A 22782-nucleotide genomic window follows, 5' to 3' on the forward strand; every position below is an offset into this window, starting at 1 on the left:
TGACTGGTCTATTGTGAATGGCTTATTATTCCTTTAAGACTCTCTATATACAATTGAGAGAGGCTACCGTGTTCTGTTTGTGCATAAAGCTAAATTGGCCAGGGCCTTCTCAACTATTTATGAGTAGCTGGATCTTAACCCAGGCAAGAGGAGAACTCAACTTTCCCCCAACCTACTTACTGTTGTAAGCTGTTCCTGCAAGGGAGCCAGAAGGAAGCTCCCTTCTCACCTGAATGAAGTAATGCCACAGGCACAACTGGGGAATATAACTTTCCCATAACTGTTGACTTCTCATGGATGGGAATCAGTAGCCCTGAGGAAATTACATCCCCCAGTGTACTGATGGCTGGTGTGCTGCCTAGCAGTGCTGTAGGCACCTGAAATAGTTGTTGCTGCCACCAAGTAAGCAAGTAGGAGATGGGATTGGGAGGCTCATAGTTGCACTCCTCCAGTTTGGGAGCTTTTGTTGAAAAAAGTAAAGTAAAGTTGTGCTGTCGAATTGGTGTCAACTCCTGGTGACCATAAAGCCCTGTGGTTGTCTTTGGTAGAAAACAGGAGGGGTTTGCCATTGCCATATCCCACGCAGTATGAGATGATGCCTTTCAGCACCTTTCTATATTGCTGCTGCCTGATATAGGTGCTTCCCATAGTCTGGGAAACATACCAGCGGGGATTCAAACCGGCAACCTCTTGCTCCCTAGGCAAGTTACTTCCCCACTGCACCATTAGGTGGCAGTATATAAATATTCGTGACCACCAAACTCCTCAGAATGACTGCCAAATTCCTCTTTCAACCTCACCAAGCGATGTGAAATTTATCTTGGAACTCTCCCCCCCCCCCATTTTAGTATCTGGGAACTCCTTGATGTAGCAAGATGGTTTATTCTGTTCCTTATCAGCCCATATGTTATCACCCATCAAATAACGTATTCTGGTCTGTGAGAAACCTTTTAAATAGCATGAGGCAGCCTAGCATGAGAATAGCTGTTTCTTTGTACAGCACCAGATTAAGTTCTCTCTTTCCTTTTTGGTTTTTAAATTGAAGAGAAAATTAATGTGAGCCAGGATGGGAAAGAGTGGCACTTTTGAGGTGAAGGGCATTCCTAGAATAGTCCTTGACTCTCAAGACCTCTAGTCAGTCTGGCCACACTCTTTTTATACACGCCTCCCTCCAAAGTAAAAAAAAAAACCAGCAATAATCTTACAATTTGCTATAGGTTGAGTGAACAGCCATTTGAAAAATATTTTGAGGTCCATGGAAGGAAATGTTAGAGGAACACATATTGGGAATCTGTGCTTCTATTAAAAAAGGCAAACTACAGTCATTGTATTCTGTGCATACAATTATCTATTCGAGTAATGGTAACATGCCTTTGAGATGGGTGAAAATTGTGCATGTCTGAATATATTGCAGATGCTAGTACTATTGTTGGACATGTCCAATTGGCAGTCCTATCTGGATGTCACACTCTAGAGGCCAACTTCACTAATAACTTAGACTTAGGCTAATTACTGTGGTGCTTGAATGTATAATCAGCAGAGCCAAAATCCCTTCAAAGAAGCAAACATGAGAATGAAAACAGGTCCTATTAAGAGAAGTGCAAATGGGGTCACTTCAGGAGATGATACAGGAAGCAAGTTAAAAAAACCCTCTGCATTTTAATTAGAGCTCATTCAGAACACAACAGATCAAAACTGTGATAATGATAAAAGCAGCCTAATTAATTTTTTTGCCTAAGCCACAAAGTCTCATTAGAAACAAGGCTTTAGCTAGAAAGGGCTTTGGAATGTTAAAAATATGGTAGTTAATGAGGATCAATACGCTTGGGGAGCTGAAAGGGAAACCTTGAACATTTTACCACATGACACAGGATTAATCTTCCAGCAGGAAGCCTCCTACCGAGATGAGATGCCTTGTCTGTAGCTGGTCCACAGGCAATGATTTCACAGACAAATTCAAACGGATGCCATATTTTCAAACAAATATAATTACAATGAAAAGCAGATTAGAGAAAAGATCAAAGCCGTTTCAGAAATCAAGCTTTGCATTTGGTTGGCGCTTCTGGGATTTGGGACCAGGGTTAAAAAACAGCAAGTTAAACTTTTATCCTTTTAGTGGAATCCATAAAAAAAGAAGCTGCCAGCACAAGCTATCCAATCCTCCAAGGTGGCATTATGGGACACACTCAGGGATAAAGAGACTTTGAATAATAGCAAAGCGTTAAAGCATAAGATCTATCCCAGTACATTTCTTAAATATAAGATCACCCCTCGAGAAAGGTATATGACATTTGATACTTTTTGTGAAGCCACTAAGAGAATGTGTCTTTCCTTTTCATACTTCGGCCAAGTTGACCATAGTACATAGTTGTGCAACTGTGGAGCCCTCCAACGATGCCAGGACTATAACCCTATAGTCAAAGGGCTCCTACCAGCATAAGTAAGTAGCAGTTTCATGTCAACAATTAAAGGGAGTTTAGATGTCATTGCCTCCAGGCAGCAGGGTAGAATTACTTCTGTGGGTCAAGTCAGAGGCTGCTATGTACCATTCAAAATGTTAACTGCCTGGAAGCTTGCAGACAGGTGGGATATATATATATAATTTTAAAAATTAGCTGATACAAGGAAGTGAGCTTCATTAACAATAAAATGGGATGTTTGAGCTGAGAGTATGCATTTACATCTTAACCTTATTTGGCCATTTCTAAATTATAGAACAATCCAAGACAGGAAAAACTGAACAGGAGACAAATTAATGTCCTTTTTTTTTTTTTAATAGTTTTGTTCTATGGTTTGACCACAGATTCTTAAGAACAAGCATAAAATCTGTATTTAAAAACTAACAACAGCACTTCGAGCAACATTTTCCTTTAAAAGTATTGCAATAGCAGACCTCGGGTCTAAAAACTAGAACATCACCATTTGCTCAGTTAAAAGGAAGCAGATACACAAAGTTGAATCTTTTTCTGCATATAACCAGAAATTACATTAGAAATTAAGCAGCAAACCAATTAGGTTAAAGAGAACAAAGAAGGTTGCTCAAAGCAAGTTAGATTCCTCGTAGTTTTACACAAACTGCTGTTGAGAAGTTCAAATAAAACCACAACACGATTTTTTCATCTTTTTGCTTTCAATTTGCTTATTTTAAAAAGTTAAATGAAATACTAAATATTGCAGATAGTGCTGAATTTTTATTTATTTTTTTATAACTTGAAACACAATGTACACACACACATACCCAACCCAGGGACAGACATACAAGCAGAATACATGATCCAATGTGAAAAGAGATAAATCATATGCATCTTACTGTGTAATATGTATCATATGCTGCAAAACTAACAAAAATGGTCAGTGTACTTGAAAGCAGGCATGAATTCAATGGTAAGTTAAATATCTAATGGCCAAGTTTCCGTGCAAGCCATGATAAAATTCTCTGCATGTAAGTTATTTGACAAGCTGCATGAAGATCAATGTCTCTAGTAATGTAAATTGTTTTTGTACCAACCTAAATAAATGATTATTTTGATAAAGTAAAATATCTCTAAATTTTTGCTCTCTACAAAAAGGTCTTGAGCTCTCAATCCCAATGAAAAGGTTTGTTCGGTTGTTGTTTTTAAAGTCGTATTCTCAAAATTATTGATGCCTTCAAATAAATTGAAAAGTGCAAACAAAGTGCTCCTCATAGATTTGATGAACCCTTTCATATCTTTCATTACTGCAGCTTTAAAACAGACTGATGGTGTTAAAGAGGGAGCATCTTGTTTGGTCCACTTGTATGTAACATTTGTTATGGTGACCAACAATTCAGGATCTAGGATATCCCCCAGCACACATTTCACTAACAAGCTAGGCTTCCTTTTCCTCCAGAAATAATCATCATGTGCAGTGCAAACAGAAATGGCCAGCACACCAGAATCTCAAGAGTAGCATTCAATGTCCCAGCCGAATGGACAAAACACTACAAAACTGTGCATATGCAATGTGCATATGCAAATATTTGAAGACTACCTATATAGCATACATGGTGTGGTGGTAGAAGGAGAACAAAGCCATCTTTAAGGATTTGAAAAGGCCAAACACATCACAATATTGTGGGTTTTGAGTGACAATAAGTATCCTGGTGCAGGATATAATAATAATATATATTTCCTAGAAAGATGCTAGCAAGCAAAACTACAGACCAATACAGAAATCATGACAAGCTAATGAGAGCAGAGCACCTCTCTCAACAATTCTGGCCTCAGTGACAATCTATTGAGAAGACAATGCAGTTCTTTCCTTATATTTGGAATTAGCTTGAGGATGATCTCTGGTAATAGCAACCAAACAAAAAGAGCATCTTAAGCACACCCATAGAAACTGCTATGACGGCAAAGCTATCACTAGTCATGATAAGCTTTGTGGTCAATCATTAATTTGTGACCCAGGACACCATGGAGAATGGAAATAGACTAGGAACGCTGTACTGAGTACAGCCTACAAAGTCCTTGTTATTATGTCATTCAAGATCAGAGAAACAGGCAAAATTTCAAGGTCAGAGTTACAACAGGCATATCATTCGGCCCTGTAGAACAGTTTCCCACTGCTGGGTCAGAGCATTGTTGAGAGTTTGACTGAATTCTTCTAAGCCACCAAGGATATTGAAATAAGCTGTTGGGGGAAAAATAATTACAGTATTTTGTTGTCTTCTATACTAAAAACTTACTTTATTTTTCTGAAGTATTTGCTTTGCCTAACAAGCACAGTGTGGCCAGATGGTGAACTTGTATTGCCAAAGCAACCTTGCTGTGCACAGCACTTGCCACACAGAAGGATATTTTCCTTGCTCTTGTCTGCTTTCAGCAACAAATCAAGTCCCATCTTATTCTCAAAATTAAAAAGAGTCAGTTCCAAAGCTAAATGTTACATTGACTCTGTCATGTAATATGTCACATTTGTAACACGTAAGGTTTTTTCAACAATTTGTGGTGCCACCTTCATTAGCTAGAAAACACGTTCTTGCAAGATGGACAACTAGGAAAAGTGTAGCTTGCAGACTTCAGATGTCACCGTAACTCAAAGCATTCCCAAAATCAATCTGTAACAGGCCACTGGAACCTAGCTGCCAGCTTACAGGGAGACCTCTAAATCACACCAAAGATAGGAAGGACAAGTTAGGAAGATGCATCCAGATGACATAACTTATAAACTAAGCCAAGAATTACATGAAGCCAATGTAGCGGTACCTACAGAAGCCAGGTGTGTTGTTTTGAGGATGGTACATGCTACTCCAGTTTATCCTGCACTCACCTGTTGGATGGATGTGTTATGAATGGAGAGGGACAAGAGAGTCCAGCATGTACAGTCTGCAAATGGAAGAGGTACTCTGAACACAACATTTGTACCCTTTAAAGTCACCATCTGTACATACATTTGAAAAAATGAACTAAAAACTCACGTTTTTGCAAAACATGTTTGCAAAGCTGATATTTTGCAGTGCTGGTTTGGAATCCAGTTCCTACTTTAACCAAATCTTATTTAAAATGTTAATATTTCTATGTGATATACAGATTTGGCCCATCTCTAGATTGATATGAATAATAATAAATAGTTGAAGGAAAAGAAGCCAATACTGGTCCAATTTTATAACAGAAGAGGAAAGAAAGCAGCTAGCTACAAAGTTAAAGCTGTGGTTTTTGTTTTGTTTTTAAAACAACACACACAAACACACGCACAAAAGACTCATCACAGCAAAGATGCAAATAACCAATTGCTATCAACAAGCTAGTCAAGAGTGGTTTGTTCAGACTTTCCTTTTTCCCTTATAGAATATACTGTATTGACATTTCATAGGAAAATAAAAACACACAGACTCATTTGTCATTTGTATGCATTCCTTTGCAAATTTTCTTACAAAAAAGGACAAAGCACATAAGTAGGCATTCACAAGTTCTATGCCTTTTTTGTATTATCTTCTATACATTGTGTTACAGTATTAACAATGGTTTTACTCTACCCATTGGGTAGGATATGTGCATAATATATTCAAGTTATATACAGCACCTACAAATCAAAATCAGAAGAGACAGACAACCCCCGCCCCACCAAAGCACCATTTTAAGTGAGGCACAACAAAGTTGGGGGCATAAGGCCTGAATCAAAAGGTCACTGAAGTCAGTGGGAATCTGTCTACTGACTCCAGTGGACTTTGAAGGGTCAAGCCCAGAGAGTGCAAGGTAGGGGCAGGAAGGGGGGGGGGTCTCTATCTGCTCAGGACTTGAATGTGAGGCACCTCGGAACTAGAAACATGCAAGCCTCTTCCAAATTATATCCTTTATTATACACACACACACAAGTATAATCCCAACAATAAGAGGTGGGATGAACACTAAGGAAAGGAAACGAGAGAAACGTGAGGAGGGGAGGAATACCAACATCATCCACAAGATCCTAGCACATACCATATAGTTTCCAAGCAGACCACCTCACATACCAAAACTATTTAAAGCAGCAGCAATACAGCAACAAATATTCTGATCCTACACAAAAACTCTCACAAATATGCATCCCCATTGATTTAAATGGAACTTGCTTCGAAGCAAGCAGGTTTAGGGGTGTGGCTTACATGAAAGCCATCTCAGTCAACAAGATATACACATGGAAGGACTTGAATAAAGGTTAAAATCTCTCTTAACACAATCTTCTAGCATTAAAAAGGGACACAACAAACAATGAGAAATCAGCTTGTCCTAAACCTGCAAAACCACATGAAGACGACAAGCTGGGGAAAGTTTGTTGAATACATAGTCAATTCCATTTTCTTACAGTCTTCCTTTAGCACAAGAGGAGGAAATAAAAGGATATTTTTAAAAGCAAGAGCTCGCTATAAAGTATTTGTAGCTTCTGCACTAGTAGTTATTGGGGAAGAGCTGGAACATTAATCTCATTTTAAAATTTGCTGTTAAAGTCAATTTACTATCCACTTGCATAACATGTTATCATTGGCTGAATTCCAGATTAACAATGTGTGCATGGAAGAACATTTCCCTGAGGGCTCCATATTTACCTTAGGGACATATTTTTGGGAGGCACAGGTGGCTATAGGGAGAAGTGGAAGAGGGATCCATAAAACAGCCCCTCCTCCCATTGCGCACACAAAGCATTCTGTGCACAAGTTGTTCGTCTGGATATCAGTCACTGATTTTAAGAGGATGCTCAAATAAGTGGCCAACATATCAGTGCATTAGAGGGAAGCCTTTCAGAGATTAAAGAGGTGGTTAGACAAATTTCTAAACAATGCAGTTTGTTCCGAAGCCAGGTGTAGGGCAATCCTTAGAGTGCTTTTATTTATTACTTACTGCCTTACATGTGCATTCCTAGGCAGGACATGGCCTTTTAAGGCCAAGTCCACAGACTGGGCTCCCCCACCCACCTCGCCACAAGTGGGGGAAAGGATGTTTTAGCATACAAGCCACACTGCAGCTTCCACACTCCAGGGTGTAGTTTACATAGGAAAAATCCTTACAACATGGTACCATTTCCATTCAATGCCTACCTATTTTGGGGGAACACAAATAGGAAATTCATTTGTAGATAAGACCCAAGGGTACAATTTTGTCATCTTGTCAATGTGAGTCACTTTAAGTCATAGAGACTGTCAAACCTGCAAGTATCCATCACTACATAATAAGTCATAGTGGATCCTTGCTGCTTATTTCCCTTTTGGGGAGCATTTGCTTGAAAGGGTAAACGTAATGACTTACAGCATTGTAACTGAACAACCCTGGTTCAATCAAGGCGAACACACACAAAGTAGCATTATCACAATTCAGATCACTGAGAGAACTGCAATAGCCATTTTATTCTCATAAACACGAACTAATCCAGTCTACCATTAAAGGGAATGCTGAATGAAGCCCTTCTCTCACAACAGGATTACATTACATTACAAAGTTATTTTGCGGAGTTCTCAAATCTTGTTCTATCAAGAAGAAAAAAGAAACACTTCACCCCTGCCCTAATGTTACAATTGTTTCTTTACATCGATTTCTCTAAAATCCCATTCTAGGCATACAGAAATGAAATACCTTTCTACTGCCTGGCAGCCTAGACTGTCCCAGAGATTACACCAGCATATGACAGGAAGACGTGCCTTTGTACCAAAATAGATTTTTTTAAAAAAAATGTACTCTTCCTAGCCCAGTCAAGACAGATGCACACAAGATGTACATAACACAGATGTTGGCTGCCCCCCCCCCATCTTCTTAGGGAGGCACACTTCAAAAAAAAATTACAAGAAGAAATTTAAGAGCTTGTTTTAATAGCACTAGCTGGCAAGCAGGCAATAAAACAAGGGTAAAAAGAACGTTTAAGAAAATTCATTAGAACCCCTGGTATCTGCACAGGTCCCATTCTCCACTACAATCATGGGTAACAGAACCAAAGATACCAAGTCATTGCGCCATTGGGACTCGGGTGGGTGGGTGGGTTAGATTTCTCGAGTAGAGAGGGGGAGGCTAAAAACTGGGAAAACGTCCAAATAATATCAGAGTGCTGTACTATGCTCTGCAGGTCCACAGGTGTCCAGCAATGCCCCCCACAAAGGCAAAATTCCACAATTTTCTGGCAAAACACCAATTAAATCCCCCCCCCCATGGGCCACAGTATGGCTCCTGTCTTCAAAATGGTGGCTGGAAATGACCTCGGAGGTCATTTCTGGCCACGTCAAATCCACAGAATTAACTTTTTGGACCAGTTTTTTCTTCATGTGCGCTGAGGTCGGCTGCAAATTACCTGACCACAGATACATCAAACTGTGGGTATCGGATCAAGGAAGGGCCAAGATGGCGACTAGTTAGCAGCACTGTTCCTTAAAACAGAATGTTGGATCTGTGGATCTGTACACACATCTATAAAATAAGCTAGGAATCTAAAAGATAATCTAAAGCAAACATCAACTGGACTATATTCAGACAAGAGTGTTGGTCTGTGCTACCAGAGCTTCAGGCAGTTTACTTCTGTATGATCAAAAGGATGCTTCACTACTTTTAACAATTGAGAGCAAGAATATCCCAAAGAAAAGAACTGTTGAATGGAAGATGGGTTGTCCTACATATCCCTGATGAAAGGATAGCAAGATGAGAATGAGTGTATATAAAAGATTACATTGCAAGTTCCCAGATATCGAGGATCTTACCAAATACATGGCATAGTTTCAGGGGCAAACACTTTAGCTGAAAAATGCAGAACCTCCTCAAATTATGTTAGGATAAAAAGGCACCATTAAATTGGCTTAGACCATAAGATAAACTCATACAGTATCTCTGGAAGAGATTGACTAGTAAAATCTGAATAGACCAGGCATTAAATGTGGCTACACAAGTATACACCAAGTTGAAGTGAGATATAAAAATTCCATTGGCTTTACTGGATTACCTTGTGGAACAAGTACATTAGAACACGCCACAAAGTATTATGTGCACAGCACATAATTTTTAAAAATAGAAATGTTACTGAGCAAGAGTTGATCGTTTTAATGGTAGTATTTCTAAGTGCTTCCCACCCTCTCTCCCTGCATCATCTACATAGCAAAATTAGCTTTGTTTCTACAACTATGCCATTTTTCTCTAAATAGGAAAAATGGCTCCAGCCAAACACAATACATTCACTCACCAACTTCAGCTAACAAATGGGAGACATTGCTAGCACAGCAGCAAGTTCTAGGGTAGTCCTAGTTTCCAAAACTGTACATAAGTCAAATTTTAAAAACCCACAAAACTCAGTGATTTCTTTTCAAATAAAGCCACTGTATTTACTTGAATCCAAGACTAGTTCCCCCCACCCCAAGTTCTTTCATGTTATAAATTAGGGGTCATCTTAAATTCAGAGTCCTTTTCAGTAAATAAGGGTATAACCTGTATTTAACCTGTTTTTTAAGGGGTTCATCTTCAATTCAGAGCCACCTTGTATTCGGGCAAATACAGTAATCAGAACTTGGTTCATGAGAAAGTGTTGTAGCTCCGAGTTTAACTGGGAAGCAAAAACTCAGTGGCTGCCTTCGTTAGTCCATCTCCATTTAGTCCCAACAGATCAAAAAGTTACTGCATAACTTTCCTTTGTTTCACATATCTATGGATGGACATAAACAAAATAAATGGTGTGATAAGTTCAAGGTAGAAAACTCCATGGTTCCATAGGAGTCTGCTGTGAAAACCCAGCTATGAAACCCAGACATATTTTTCTAGCTTTCATTTCCAGATGAAAGTGCATGGCTAGTTTTTATATAATCAAAATAGGAGGATGCAACTTCCAACAATCAGGGTGTGGAACAATTTCATTCTAAATGGCAGCTTCTGCACTATAATGCTAAAACGAAAAGGGGCATAAAGGTAGCTATCGGAAGAGGTAACAATTGGTGTGGGAGGGAGTCTGGACTACAGCCACTTTTTCAAAATGTGTCACCTGTGCTGATCCTCCAACTCCTCTGGTTGCCGTTTAGACAGAAGTATCAGCTTGAAGACTGACACAGTTCCATTTTTTAGCTTGTAGTTATCAGGCACCATGAGTCAGCACTCCTGACACAACCTCCACTCCCTCTGGTTTGAAAGATCCATAATCCTTAAAGTAGCCATCCCTTTGCTCTATATAATACTTTCCCATGCACACAACTTTCCTTGCTTTTGACAATATTTGAGCAAAATTTAAATTCTCCATAAAGAACTAATATATAAATTTGTTTAGTTCTCATCTCTTATTTGCAACACCATCCTTGAGTATTTTATGTACATAGTTTCAAAACCCCAGGTGTGACTGAACTCCTATTAGACCATGACCTCACATTTTACACACAGACACACCAGGGTGGGCTGGCTGGAAAGTAAGAGAATCTTCTTTCCTTTTTAACAATTGTAAAGGCTAGGTTTTCCTTCATGAAGCTAAGACTTTTTACCCTAAAACAGGAGCTGTCAAATTTGGATACCCAGATGTTGAACAACAACTCCAATTATCCCCAGCCATAAGGCCCATGTTGGAGAACCCCTCTCCTAAAAGATTGCAAATAAAGCAGGAAGTGATTTATATATTTTTATACCTGGAAGAACTATTAACTTAAAAACAAATGTCTGCCAACCAAATATCAAGTTATGAAGCTGCAACTTCAATTGTTCAGAAGGAACCATTTTTCAAGATCTTTAAACTCACAAGTATTATATTTACCACACAGAGTCACTTTTAAAGTCAGCAGCAGCCTAAATACCTAAACAATTACAATGGGTTGTATTTGAAGAAAGATAATCATGGCAACGTTCCAGTGAAACTGATCATGACTAATTTGTCTCATCCATTTCAATGAGAATTTGTCATGACCAACTTTGGAAATATGAACATAATGGCTGGAGGGTAGAAAAGGTACTCAGTTGAATCCCAAAACTTCTAAAACATTAGTTCACAAATGGCATATACCACATGCACTCAGTCAGTTAGCAATCTGTCTCCTTCCAAACTATATGATCCTGAGAGCTCCCACACAATGTGGTGTGAGGATATTAGAATATATAAGGCATATGGGGAAGGGATCTAATAGTCATGCTCATACTGCACATTGATATCAGTACTTTGTGCAAAGGAACATAATGTACAGAGTTTTGTTTCACTGTCATCATCTAACAAGGGTTTGATCAAACTCTTGAAAATTTAATGTACAAACAAGTGTGATTAAAGAAGTTCTCACTGATACAATCTTATAACAGTGAGCTGTTTTTAAAGAGAGGGCATTAGGACTCTAGTTGTGTGATTTAGCACTGCATAAAGCACTGCCCTTCACTTCCTCTGCCATCACGTCCCCTTTTCCTCAATTCACTATTTTTGCCAGTAAAGAGATTTGAGGATGGAGCTAGGGTTTTCACCAAGGCCTGCTGCATAAACCTTTACCATATTTCCCTTGCTGGATAAAAAAGCCATTCACAACAGACCGATAGTGGTATCTGCAAGTGGGGTTACATATCTATTAAGTAGAAGTGTATTTCTTTTCTCTGTGAATTAAAAGGGATAAACAGCAACTCAAACTCATTTCAGAATCTATAAATTAAAAAACACCACAGAATGCGTAGAATATTATTTTGTGGTAAGAAAATGAGTTGCTTGTTTATGCAGGATCTCAAAATCTTGTAAAAAAAAAAAATCCTGCCATAGAAAGGAGTTTAATCTTTTCACTATATTCATGTATATCATATAATGTTTGGGGGCTCACTCTTGAACAATGCTAAAAGTTTTTTTAAAAAATTACATTTGCTTGGTTATCTAAACAAGGGCTGCATGTTTTATATTATTAGACACATCTGGATCCTAAAAAACTGGGTTTCAGGTTTGAGCTTTTCTGTATTTTCACTAGAAATGATGGGAATGGGAAACAAACAGTAACTCCATATTACAGCAGGAAGTGCCTTGCTGGAAGTAGTAGTAAATGAATTAAAATATTCCAATCCAAGGTCTCCATCTTTATTGCCTCTGACCATTAAAAAACACCTGCCACATTAAACAGTTGTAGAAGATATGATGAAGCAGCACTTCAGAATGAAACACACTTCTAGCTCACACTAGTTCATTTTCATCCTAGCTACTAAGTATACTTTGTTCTCAGATGAAATCAGGGATGAAATTGAAACCTTCTAGAGCAGTGTTTCTCAACCTTTTTGAACTCAAGGACCGCTAAATCATTTGTGCAGAGTGTCAAGGACCGCTACATTCTTTGTGTGCAGTTTCCCGGACCAGCACTTAGTAAAGGGCTTTCAAGTTTAATTTTATTTTAAATATCTAACAGATATAACATCTAACATTGTAATTAAAATAATATCATAAAATAAAATTTGTTAAACAATAAATGTTAAACATCCTGCAATATTTGAAAATTGTGATTTGAGATAGTAGTATCTAGCAGGATTAAGATTAAATTATTGGATTCCAAGGAAAACACTCTTGGGGATCAAAGAATTTTTTATTTGAGCATCCATATTAAAAATGTGCTGTTTAAGAGCTGCTTTAGCTCGAGCATATCCCATTCTTAATAAAGGTTCCGGGCTGAAGCCATATAAATTTAATTTCTGGTGAACTGCTCTTTTCAGAAGAGAGTATTGTCTGCCAATATCAGGGGAGCCAGACCAGCAGGATGATAGTTTTTTAGGGCCTAAACTTTAGGCTTAATCAAAGACATTCAACCATATCCTAGATTCAACCTCAGGGTTGGCTGCTTCTACATGGGGAACTACATTGGATATGCATTGAGGAACTTGAAAAATGTTTCTGATAAATGTTTGCACCATGCCTCTAGTGCAGAGAGTTGCTATACAAACAAAGTTGTGCTCCGTAGAAGAGTCGAGAGCGGGGTTTTGCCAGAAATAATTTTACTGCCACAGGAACACGTGTCATATTTGAGCAGCAACATCCTCTGTAGAAATCAATACTGGAGCTGAATCAAACTGCCATTTAGAATCTTTAGATTCTTGGGCAAACTTGGGAAATTTTAGATTCTTGGGCAAACTACACTTGCGAGGGAGGCACGCAGGAGGGAGGGAGGGAGGGGGCGCCTGTGGCCCGATAATGATGCCCGCCGCCCCCGATACGAATTCCGTCACCCCCGAGCTGCTGCTTCTGCCGTGCTACTTACCCAAAGCGGCTCTCCGATCCTGGAGCTACTGCCGCCGCCGCGTCCTGCCGCTCCTCTCGTGGGCGCTGGCTCTCGCTCGCTGCGGGGCCAGAGCTTGCGGCTTGTGGCGGCTTGCGCGGGACGCGCAGCGTCCTGCTCTCGGTCTCGGGCTTGCTGGGCTTTGAGGCAGCAGCAGCGGCAGCAGCAGCAGCCTCTTGCTCGCCGCCGCAGCCGCCTCCTGCGGGCTTCCTTGCTGCTGCTGGAGCTCCTAGTGCCTGAGGTGCTTCCAAGCTGAAGTCTGCCGTGGGAGATGCCAGCAGGCAGGAAGGGTGGGTTCCCGCCTCGGCACAAGCCTGCCCCGATTCCTGCACTCACAGGCCATCTTCCCGCCTCGGCACAAGCCCGCCCCTGCCCCACCCCTATTGGGCAAGCTTATACTGGGGATAGAAAAACAAATGGAAACGGTTCGGCTCCGATTGCTGCCACCGCCTACTCTGCAGAGCCCTGCCTTCCTAGCAGCTAGGTCGCGGACCGGCACTCAACCCTCCGCGGACCGGCAGCGGTCCGCGGACCGGAGGTTGAGAAACACTGTTCTAGAGTATTTCTGGGAAATGAGAAGACAATAGCAGCAAAAGAAGAAAACAAATCTCTGAATAGTCAAAAGGAGGCAGAGAAGGCAAACACATAATTGATTATTCTAGCAAGGTCCAAGAGGGCACAATTCTTTTTAAGAAGAGCCCACACATTTAAGCTGGAAAATTATGCAAATGTAACCAGTAGGGAGAAAGGAGAGAAGAGAGAAAGTGTTTGGTCTTTACATTTCTTGGATGCAGAAAATGTCCTCTACTGACCCAGTAGTACCCAACAGCTTGAAAACCAAGTTCCAGTTAATCACTGGTTCAATCCAAAGGTCTCACGTTTGAACAACTACATATATCAGAGCAATGTTTCTACAAATATGAACTTATTCAACACAAATTCAGGCTTTCTATCTATTCAGCTGAATCCAAGCTGTACTCTTTTAAGGGTCCATTCCATCTCCAACCATTTGATTCCAAGTATTATTTCCAAGACATCTCACAGCAAAATCAAAAGGAAAAAGCCAGTTGTTCAGTCCTGCTATAATGCTGATCATCATTCCTGCAGGTATTGTTAAACTGAATCTATCAAATCATCTTACAAGCTTGCCTGCTTTGAAAGATACAGTGCTCACAAGGTACACTCTGCAATAGCTGCTCATGGTGGCTGTTTCACATGACAAAGCTATCACAAGATATTTACATTTACCACGTGATGAACAGATATGTGAACCAACTTAAACAAGATAAATGAGCTTTTAAAAGAAGAGCTACTATCAGAGGCAATACACAAGTGGGTTCAGGTCTTGCAGAGTTCTATGTTTAGCATAGAATTATTATTTGAAATGTTCCTCAAGCTGGTCATAAAGTTCATGAGTCCCTTAGGCTCATAGAAAGAACTTTACAGAGCAAGTGCACAAGACATGGTGTTTTGGCATTAAACACTCTGCATAGATCAGAGATTCAGTTCAGCAATCCGGTTTCAATCCAAGTTATTTTAGTTTATGGAAGTCCTGCAGAAATCCAGACTTCAGTATAGAGAAAAGGGGCTACAGTACAGTGAATTTCTACAGTGCCAATGGCACACTTTTCAGCTGTCTTAGTGTCTTGCTTAAGACCATAGAAAAGGGAGACTTCTAAGGGAAATCTCTACTGTGCAACTAGAACTCCCAGGAATATCAAAATTAAGACTATTGAGATTCTCTGCCTTTTTATAAATAAAGTTCATTTACTAACTGCATTTTAAGTGCGTGTTGTGCTTTTTATGTGCTCTTGAATTCACAACCATTCCCCTTCAAACTGCCTTCCAATGTTTCTATTAGCTGCAATACAGAAAAAGCATAGAAAGTGATAGCCAACAATTCCCAAACAGCATACTACCAAACACTGGGATTCCTTAAGACTGCAATATTTCAAAATCACAGCCTAGAAGTGACATTTAAAAAGTTCCAATTTTATATTAACAAATGCAAATTTACATAATGGGATAATCTAATTACAAACTGATTAATGTTCCCAAATAATCCCCCAGCACCATTCTAATGGTGCAGCCTCCACAACCAACACCATTAGTAGTGTCAAACTGGCTGACAAAGTGGCAGACAGGAAGAAGAAGGAGGGATCCTTAACAATGTCTTTAAAGAGCTAAGACACAAAATAAACCATAAAAGCGCAACAAAAGTGAGATTTAACAGCAAGAACCCATTCTGTATATTTAAACCATTTATTGTAGAATGTCAGGCTATGTGGCTTAATATATTAAGGGCTACAGCAAAGATAAAAATCTGTAAAAGCTTTCAGTACTGACATTGCATTGTTGTTGTTTTAAGGAGGGGGAACAAGCAGTGAGTGTTATAATTACAAAAAAAAGGAACTGTAACTGTGTCTGGCATTGTTATCCGCTTGTACTTAAACAAATGGCTTATAGCTAAAACCACCTAAAGGAGGTGACTTCTGTAATTTCACATTTGCTTTCTTCCACCCACAAGTCTCCAAGACACTTTATTGATGCTCTGCTAGTAAATGCAAAATTATTGCAAAAGTTAACATATTAAAATGTCATCTGTCATTTGTTTTTCTTTATGTAAAATGGTAGAGATTTGATTAAATCTAAATAGTCCCCTTTCAAGATCAACAGAGGGCTGGGCAAAGTCCTGAAGAGGTACCTAGGGGCTAGTCATTATTCCACAGGTGAAAAGACAACATATAGAATAACTTCATGTAAAACAGTTCCCTCATATATATATTTTTTTAAACATTAAAGATAGTGCAAATTTAACACACTTGTATCACAACACAAATTAATTCCTTGTATTCATCTAGTTTTTTTAAACTTTATACCTTGGCACACAAAACAGAAATGCTGAGTCAGATAAAAGAAAATTCAACACTCAGGGATGGGGGTGGGGAAGCAAACTGGCCAATTCTGCTCCCATTTATCTAGTCACCCTTTCTTCTCTTCTTTTAGCCACTCACTTAATATAAAACAGGCCGCAGAAGCCATATTTCTGTGCTAAGTTATCTCTTAGAATTAAATAATTCAAATAGTTTATTAAAAATAATAATAATAATATATTTCCCCCAAACACTGTTCATGGCCAAACTGGAAGGTTGTAATGATTTCAAACCACTTTTCATGCAATTCCCCTGAAAGGAATCAGAAACAAAAGAACAGCTTTGCACGTTTGGTTCTGCTAAACTGCATCACATGAAACTTAACAATTTTGTGCACAGGGGCATAGTAACTTCCATCATGCTCCCGTTTGATTCTTCCATCTCTCTTCAAGTGAAGATGGAAAAGGAACCTAGACGAGGTTTCCTGGTTTCCTGTCTTTGCCTTTAATAGGGACTATTGTGCTCTCTGAATTGTTCTGCTGAAACTGAAGTCTGCTTCCCCTCTGTGATGAAGGGGGCGCATTGCTTTGCTGGTGATGGAAAAAAGAGGAACCTGGGTAATGCCCCATGACCTCACTGTAAGTAGGGGGTGGTCCTTCCATCCTTCCATTAGTGCTATAATTGGTTGCACTTATGCCCGAATTGCTGCTTGGTGGGCAAGGGCCCCCATTGTACACTGAAATGTCAATCAAGTCGCTGTCAAATATAGTCCTGTTGGGTGGTGCCCTCACAGATTCTCTGTTGAGTTCCATCTGTTGTTCTGGGTCCCGGAGCTGCAGCGTGCATGGACCTTGGTATGGTGGTGGCTCTTCACCATCAGAGAGGGAGATGGTAGGAGGAAGGTCAATCTCATGCTGCATGTATGGATAGGTTGGCTGGAAGCGACTGAAGTGTTCCCTCTGCATAAAGGATGGAGCGGTAAACCTGTCCCTGGACCGTGGGGCATACATGACCTGCAACATTAAGATTTAGGTATCAACCCATCAATAAAGCCAAAGCTAAATTAGTTCACACATGAACCAAACAGAATCAATAAAACAATACAAAGCTGATAATAAACATTGTTTCCAGATGATTCTACCAGCTTCGGAAAAGGAAGACACTAGACACTAGCAAGGCACATGCATTGGGCCAGTAATCGGAATCAACATAATGCAAGTCTGGCATGTTTTCATCAGATACAACCCAATGTACAGTTTTTCTGATAAAAGTATACGATACAGTACTATAATAATTTGCATTGGAGGGAGATCAGGGCTTACCTGAAATCAAAGTGGTCTCCCTTCTATATTCTACATGGAAATCTGCTGCCTTCTGGACACCTGCAGCAATGATGCTTTAAAATACTGCCTTTTTCTATAAGCTCACCCACAATGCCTCATGGAAGGAGGCAACATCATCATGTCTTCAAATGATAAAACTGCAAATGTAACTGAGAGTGTGCAGCCCTCTGCTGGTTAGGGAATGGACTGGATTATTTTTGGTCCTGGTGGGTTGCTGAGGGAGAGAGTTTACGAGAAAGAAAAATTCTGAGGGCAGGACTGGGGTGGGGGTGGGGCGGGTCTTTAGAGAAGAAATCAGAGTCTGAAGAAGAGTTTGGAGACAAGGGGAGAGAAAATGAGAAAGTGCGCAAAACCCAAACTGTTGAAAAGGAGAAGAGAACAATAGTTTTCTGCTCTCAAGCATCATTCATTCAGCCACAGAGTAAGCATCAAGAACAAAAGAGAGTGGCGCCTAACCACTGTGGAGGATCTGGTGCTACACTCAAAATTTGAGAGACTCCTATGCAGTGTTTGCTCTAACAGATTCCCAGACGTTGTTTACTACCACTCCCAGAATCCCCAAGCAAAAGCCCAGCTTGGAATTCTGGGAGCTGTAGTCAACAACATTTGGGAATCCCTGTTCGAGGGAACACTGCTCCTATGCTTTGTTTTGCTTATTTTAAACCTCATGAATAAGCCACCGTTTGCATAGATTAGGGTTTAAAACATATGTGTTTTCATCAAAAGCCCTAATTTATGCAAAAGGTGACTTATTCATGAGGTTTAAAATAAGCAAAACAAAGCATAGGAGTGTCTCAAATTTTGAGTGTATTCTAAGTTGACTAATTTGAACCTTTTGAATAATTAAATTTGCCTCAATTTATTTCAGTGTTGGTCTCTGGAGTTTCAACTCTGAAAGAAATAGGTGAAGGATATACAACTTGGTCTGCCAAATAGCTACAGCATGAGAGGCCAGTACACAGGAGAACCCTATTATCCACAGGGGTCCTGTTCCACGGGGGCGGGGCAGGGTAGTGAAACCACTGATAACAAGGCATTAGGGTAATGGGACTTGGAGGATTCGGTTTCTGAGGCAGTGGGGCAGAAGGTCGAAGGCAGTGCAAAGGGGCTGGTGAAAACGGGACAAAGAACGGACTGAAAGTGGGGGGAATGTGGGGATGCCCTATCATGCTGTGTGCCTGCAGATGCCCAGTAATGCCCCCAAAAGTTGCAACAATTGTGTGGGGTTGGGTTTTTTTGGCGTGAAAAATGGCAATTGTCTTCTTTTAAAAAAACAAACAAAGAGGAGCCACAAAATGTCTCCTATCCTCAAAATGGTGGGCAAAAAACCTCAGAGGTCATTTCCGCCCATCCCCAGCCTGCAGATATGAGAATCTTAACCCCTTAAATGACTGATTTTTTTTTTGCGTATACCGGATTGGCTGACAATTACCTGACTGTCAATACACAAAACAGCAGATACCGGGACCACAATGAACAAGGTTGTCCTGTACATTCTATTAACAGTAAAGCAGGTTTGCAAGCTTTGCAACAGTTAAGTTTGAAAAACAAAAGCTTACCTCTGAAGCTCCCCGGCGTGAAGATGAACTGTCTGAAGGCCACAAACACCCCTCCTAGCACCAGAGAGAAAACCAGACAATTAATTTCTGAACAAGGAAGAGATGTACATTTTCTATGTGAAATTGCATTGTATATATGGATTATATTCATGTTTAGTATTCCTGTGTAGCACTAATGTGTTTTGTTTTAGCATTCACACACTGTTGGTACTCAAACAATCAGAAAGCATTTTGTAATCCTTTATCATGTTAGCTTTAATAATTAAGTATCAAAGGGCATGGCTTCCTTGTAACATACTTAGGACTGCAGCCCAATAGCCCAACCAACAAATTTGTGAAATGCCTTGTTGACAATTTCCTCTTTCAAAAGGTAGAAGAAGGAATGAGGGGATTAGCTAACTCTTATTTGATCCTAACTGATAAAAGTTGAACAAGGAGGCTGAGATAGCACTTTGGGGGAAAGTGACCAAGTAATGCTATAATTCTTGATGTAAGAAAGAAGTAAATCGTAAGCACAAAAGTAAATGTAAGCATACCTCAGATTTCAAGAAAGCTGATTTTAATATAATCAGAGAAACAGTATGTGGTACTCTACAGCTAGATAAACTTATGGGGAAAGGAGTCCGGTGGGAATCCCAAAGGAGCTACTAAAGGTGTAGAAGATAAAAGGGAGGAAACCCCCCCCCCAATCTCTGCAAGTTTTCTAGTTGCCATGTGTGTGGCCGCTTCCCCCTGCCCCAGAGACCCTTGCACGGACAGTCAGAGGTTGCTCCTGCTCCACCCGTGGCGGGGGGCCTGCTCCACCACCACCACCCTGCCCCACACATGGTGGCTAGAATACTTGCAAAGTTCAGCAGTTTGGCCTGTCAGCGGCGGCAGCAGGCAACCCTGCGGCAGCCTTCCAATGCTTCCCCCCACACCTTGGGGGCCATGGGCCAGTGCCCCATGGTCCGGGGTAATAGAACCTCTGGGCGGGTGGTGGGCCTGGCGGACCACACGTGCCGCACCCCAGAGCCTTCGGCCAGCCCTTTCCGCATGACAGCATTACAGGAAGTGACACAGACCTGAACAGCATTCAATGCTTCAGAAGAGGTGCATGCATGACCGTCTGCCATGCTGTGTAAAACCAAGAGCATACTGGCCCAGCTCTCCAGCACACCTACAGCTGCCCCGAAACATCGCTCACCTGCCATTAGCAGGGAGCCAGTTATGCAGGACCTAGCCCTGCCCACACATAGGAGTTAGCCCTGCAACCATGGCCACAATGGTGCGAGCCCAGCTCCCCCCTGCGACAGCTGCACAAAGGAAAAATGATGTGTGTGTACACACACACATACGCTCAGCTCATTCTGCAACCTCTGTGCAACGCAGTCCCGCAGATGAGGCAGGGCTTGCATGCTAGTGAACCCACCAGCACCCCCAATGCAGCCCCAGCTGCTCCCCACGGAATTCACATGATGGTTGCCTGGGAAGTGCCTTTATTATGCAGGATGACTACACAGTGAGGAAAGGCATGCCAAGTGCACACTATGGCTGCACACTGCGCACCTTCAGGTGTCAGGGACCAGGGGCATGTGTTCCCATACGTCCTGACAGTGTGCCCCCTCACAACCCTAGCATGGGCAGAACTAGCAGCCACTTGTGGAGTCCTCACACACCCCTGCGCCACCATTGCCCCCCCCCCCCCCGCAGATCCCTCTTGGTGTGCAAGACTCATGTCACACCAGAGCAGACACATACATGCACATACATCTTAGGGTTGCCAACATCTCATTGCCAGAATGAGGGACACATGTTTGGGGCTGGGGCTTGCCCCAGCCCCAAACATGTGTCCCTCATTCTGGCAATGAGATGTTGGCAACCCTAAGATGTATGTGCATGTATGTGTCTGCTCTGGTGTGACATGAGTCTTGCACACCAAGAGGGGGCTGGAAGTGGACAAGCAAGTGAACAGGTGGGTGGGGAGGGGTGAGCAAACATGTATGTGAGTGGCGGGGAGGGGGTGAGCAAGCAGACAGGCAAGTGAGCGAGCAGGCGAGTGAGCAAGCAGTTCTTCCACACTCACACCATCCTATCAAAGATGCCCCTTGCCACCCATGCTTCTGCACCCCGCCCATCTATTTGGGGGCCTGGGAATTTTCTTTCTTCACAGAGATCTCACACCGGGACTGCCCTCCTCCCTTGAGGAGAGGCAGCCTTATCTCCCCCCAAATCTCACCCTGCCACTCCATCCTACAACACCCTGCATGCCTATCCCCCAACCAAATGCCCCCAGGCTTCACTGTCCAGACACCCCACAAATGGGGGGGGCTGTGTTTCAAGGCATTGGCCCCAGCATCTTTCCTCAAGGGGGGAGCTCACATGGATTACAATGCTTCAGAGCATGTGCAGAGAGCACTGCCCAAGGCCAAACATCTGCAAGGCTGCTGCCTGGAGCTCCTGTGCCTTTTTGTGCCATGATGTCACCTACTTGCAAGGAACGCTCTTTGCTGTGTGCACTAGCCCTGCTGCCTCTGAGAAGGGAGCACTGGTGGGTCCCCGCCAATGGAAACTCTCCTCCCCATGACAACTGCTCTCTCCCTTGGTGCTGCCTCCCTGCTGCAGGCTCCTTCTTACGATACGGTGGACCAGCATGCACTTCCTCTTCTCCCCCGCCCGCTGGCGCCAGGAAGAGGAGCGCAGCAGCCCCATCACCTGTGCAGTTTCAACCTGGGTAGGGCAAGGGAGGGGGATGTTGCCCTTGCCTTGGGGGGTGGGGGGGTATCACCTCTGGGGCAGCAGTGTGGGGAATGAACCGGAGGATAGCTGCAGGGTCTGCACAGGTGATGGGGCTGCTGCTCTCTCATGAGGATGGCATGGCCGGGGGCGGGTGTATGTTCCTCTTCTCCCTTGAGCTCATTTCCAGAGTGCCTGCCACTTTAGGAAAGCTGGAGCGAGTGCTGCTAAATGCTTTTGCTGGGCAGGCTTTTCCCAAGTGTTCTGCTTGCTTTGCAGGGCACTCTGGTATCCAGGCTCTATGGTAGCTCTGTGAAGAGGAGGAGAGGGGGCCTTGAGCAGCATCCCGAGGCTCCACATGAGCACTGGGAGGGGGTAGGCAACCTCCTCTGCTTGCTAAACCTGGGCTTAGAGGTGGGGCTGGGAACTGGGTGACCCTATTTTGACGGAGCCCTGTTTGAGGGCTTGCTGAGGTTTCACAAGGGTGTGCTAACCCCGCCTTCAGACTTCAAGCCCTGTTTTTGCTGGTCATGAGAACAGCTTCATTGAGAAGATTTTTATTCTTACTTGCTTCTAAAAAGTAGTACATATAACTAAAAGGTTTCTGAAAACAGCCAAAGATGGTTTGTAAA

At 41.9% G+C, this 22782-nt stretch overlaps 1 protein-coding gene across 6 annotated transcripts in view; it reads right to left on the reverse strand.

Moving 5' to 3' along the window:
• Positions 1-2752: 2752 nt before the first annotated feature.
• Positions 2753-22782, reverse strand: part of LDLRAD4 (low density lipoprotein receptor class A domain containing 4) — a 452021-nt gene continuing 431991 nt past the window's right edge. For all 6 annotated transcript variants that reach the window (XM_053243488.1, XM_053243491.1, XM_053243490.1 and 3 more), the window contains 2 exons: positions 19436-19489; positions 2753-17546 (listed from right to left, as the gene is read on the reverse strand). In XM_053243488.1, the coding sequence (XP_053099463.1) occupies positions 17004-17546; positions 19436-19489 (597 nt within the window). In that variant the 3' untranslated portion in view covers positions 2753-17003. The remainder of the gene's footprint in view (positions 17547-19435; positions 19490-22782) is intronic.

The sequence above is a fragment of the Hemicordylus capensis genome, chromosome 4 (assembly GCF_027244095.1).
Source record: "Hemicordylus capensis ecotype Gifberg chromosome 4, rHemCap1.1.pri, whole genome shotgun sequence".
Taxonomy (NCBI): Eukaryota; Metazoa; Chordata; class Lepidosauria; order Squamata; family Cordylidae; genus Hemicordylus; species Hemicordylus capensis.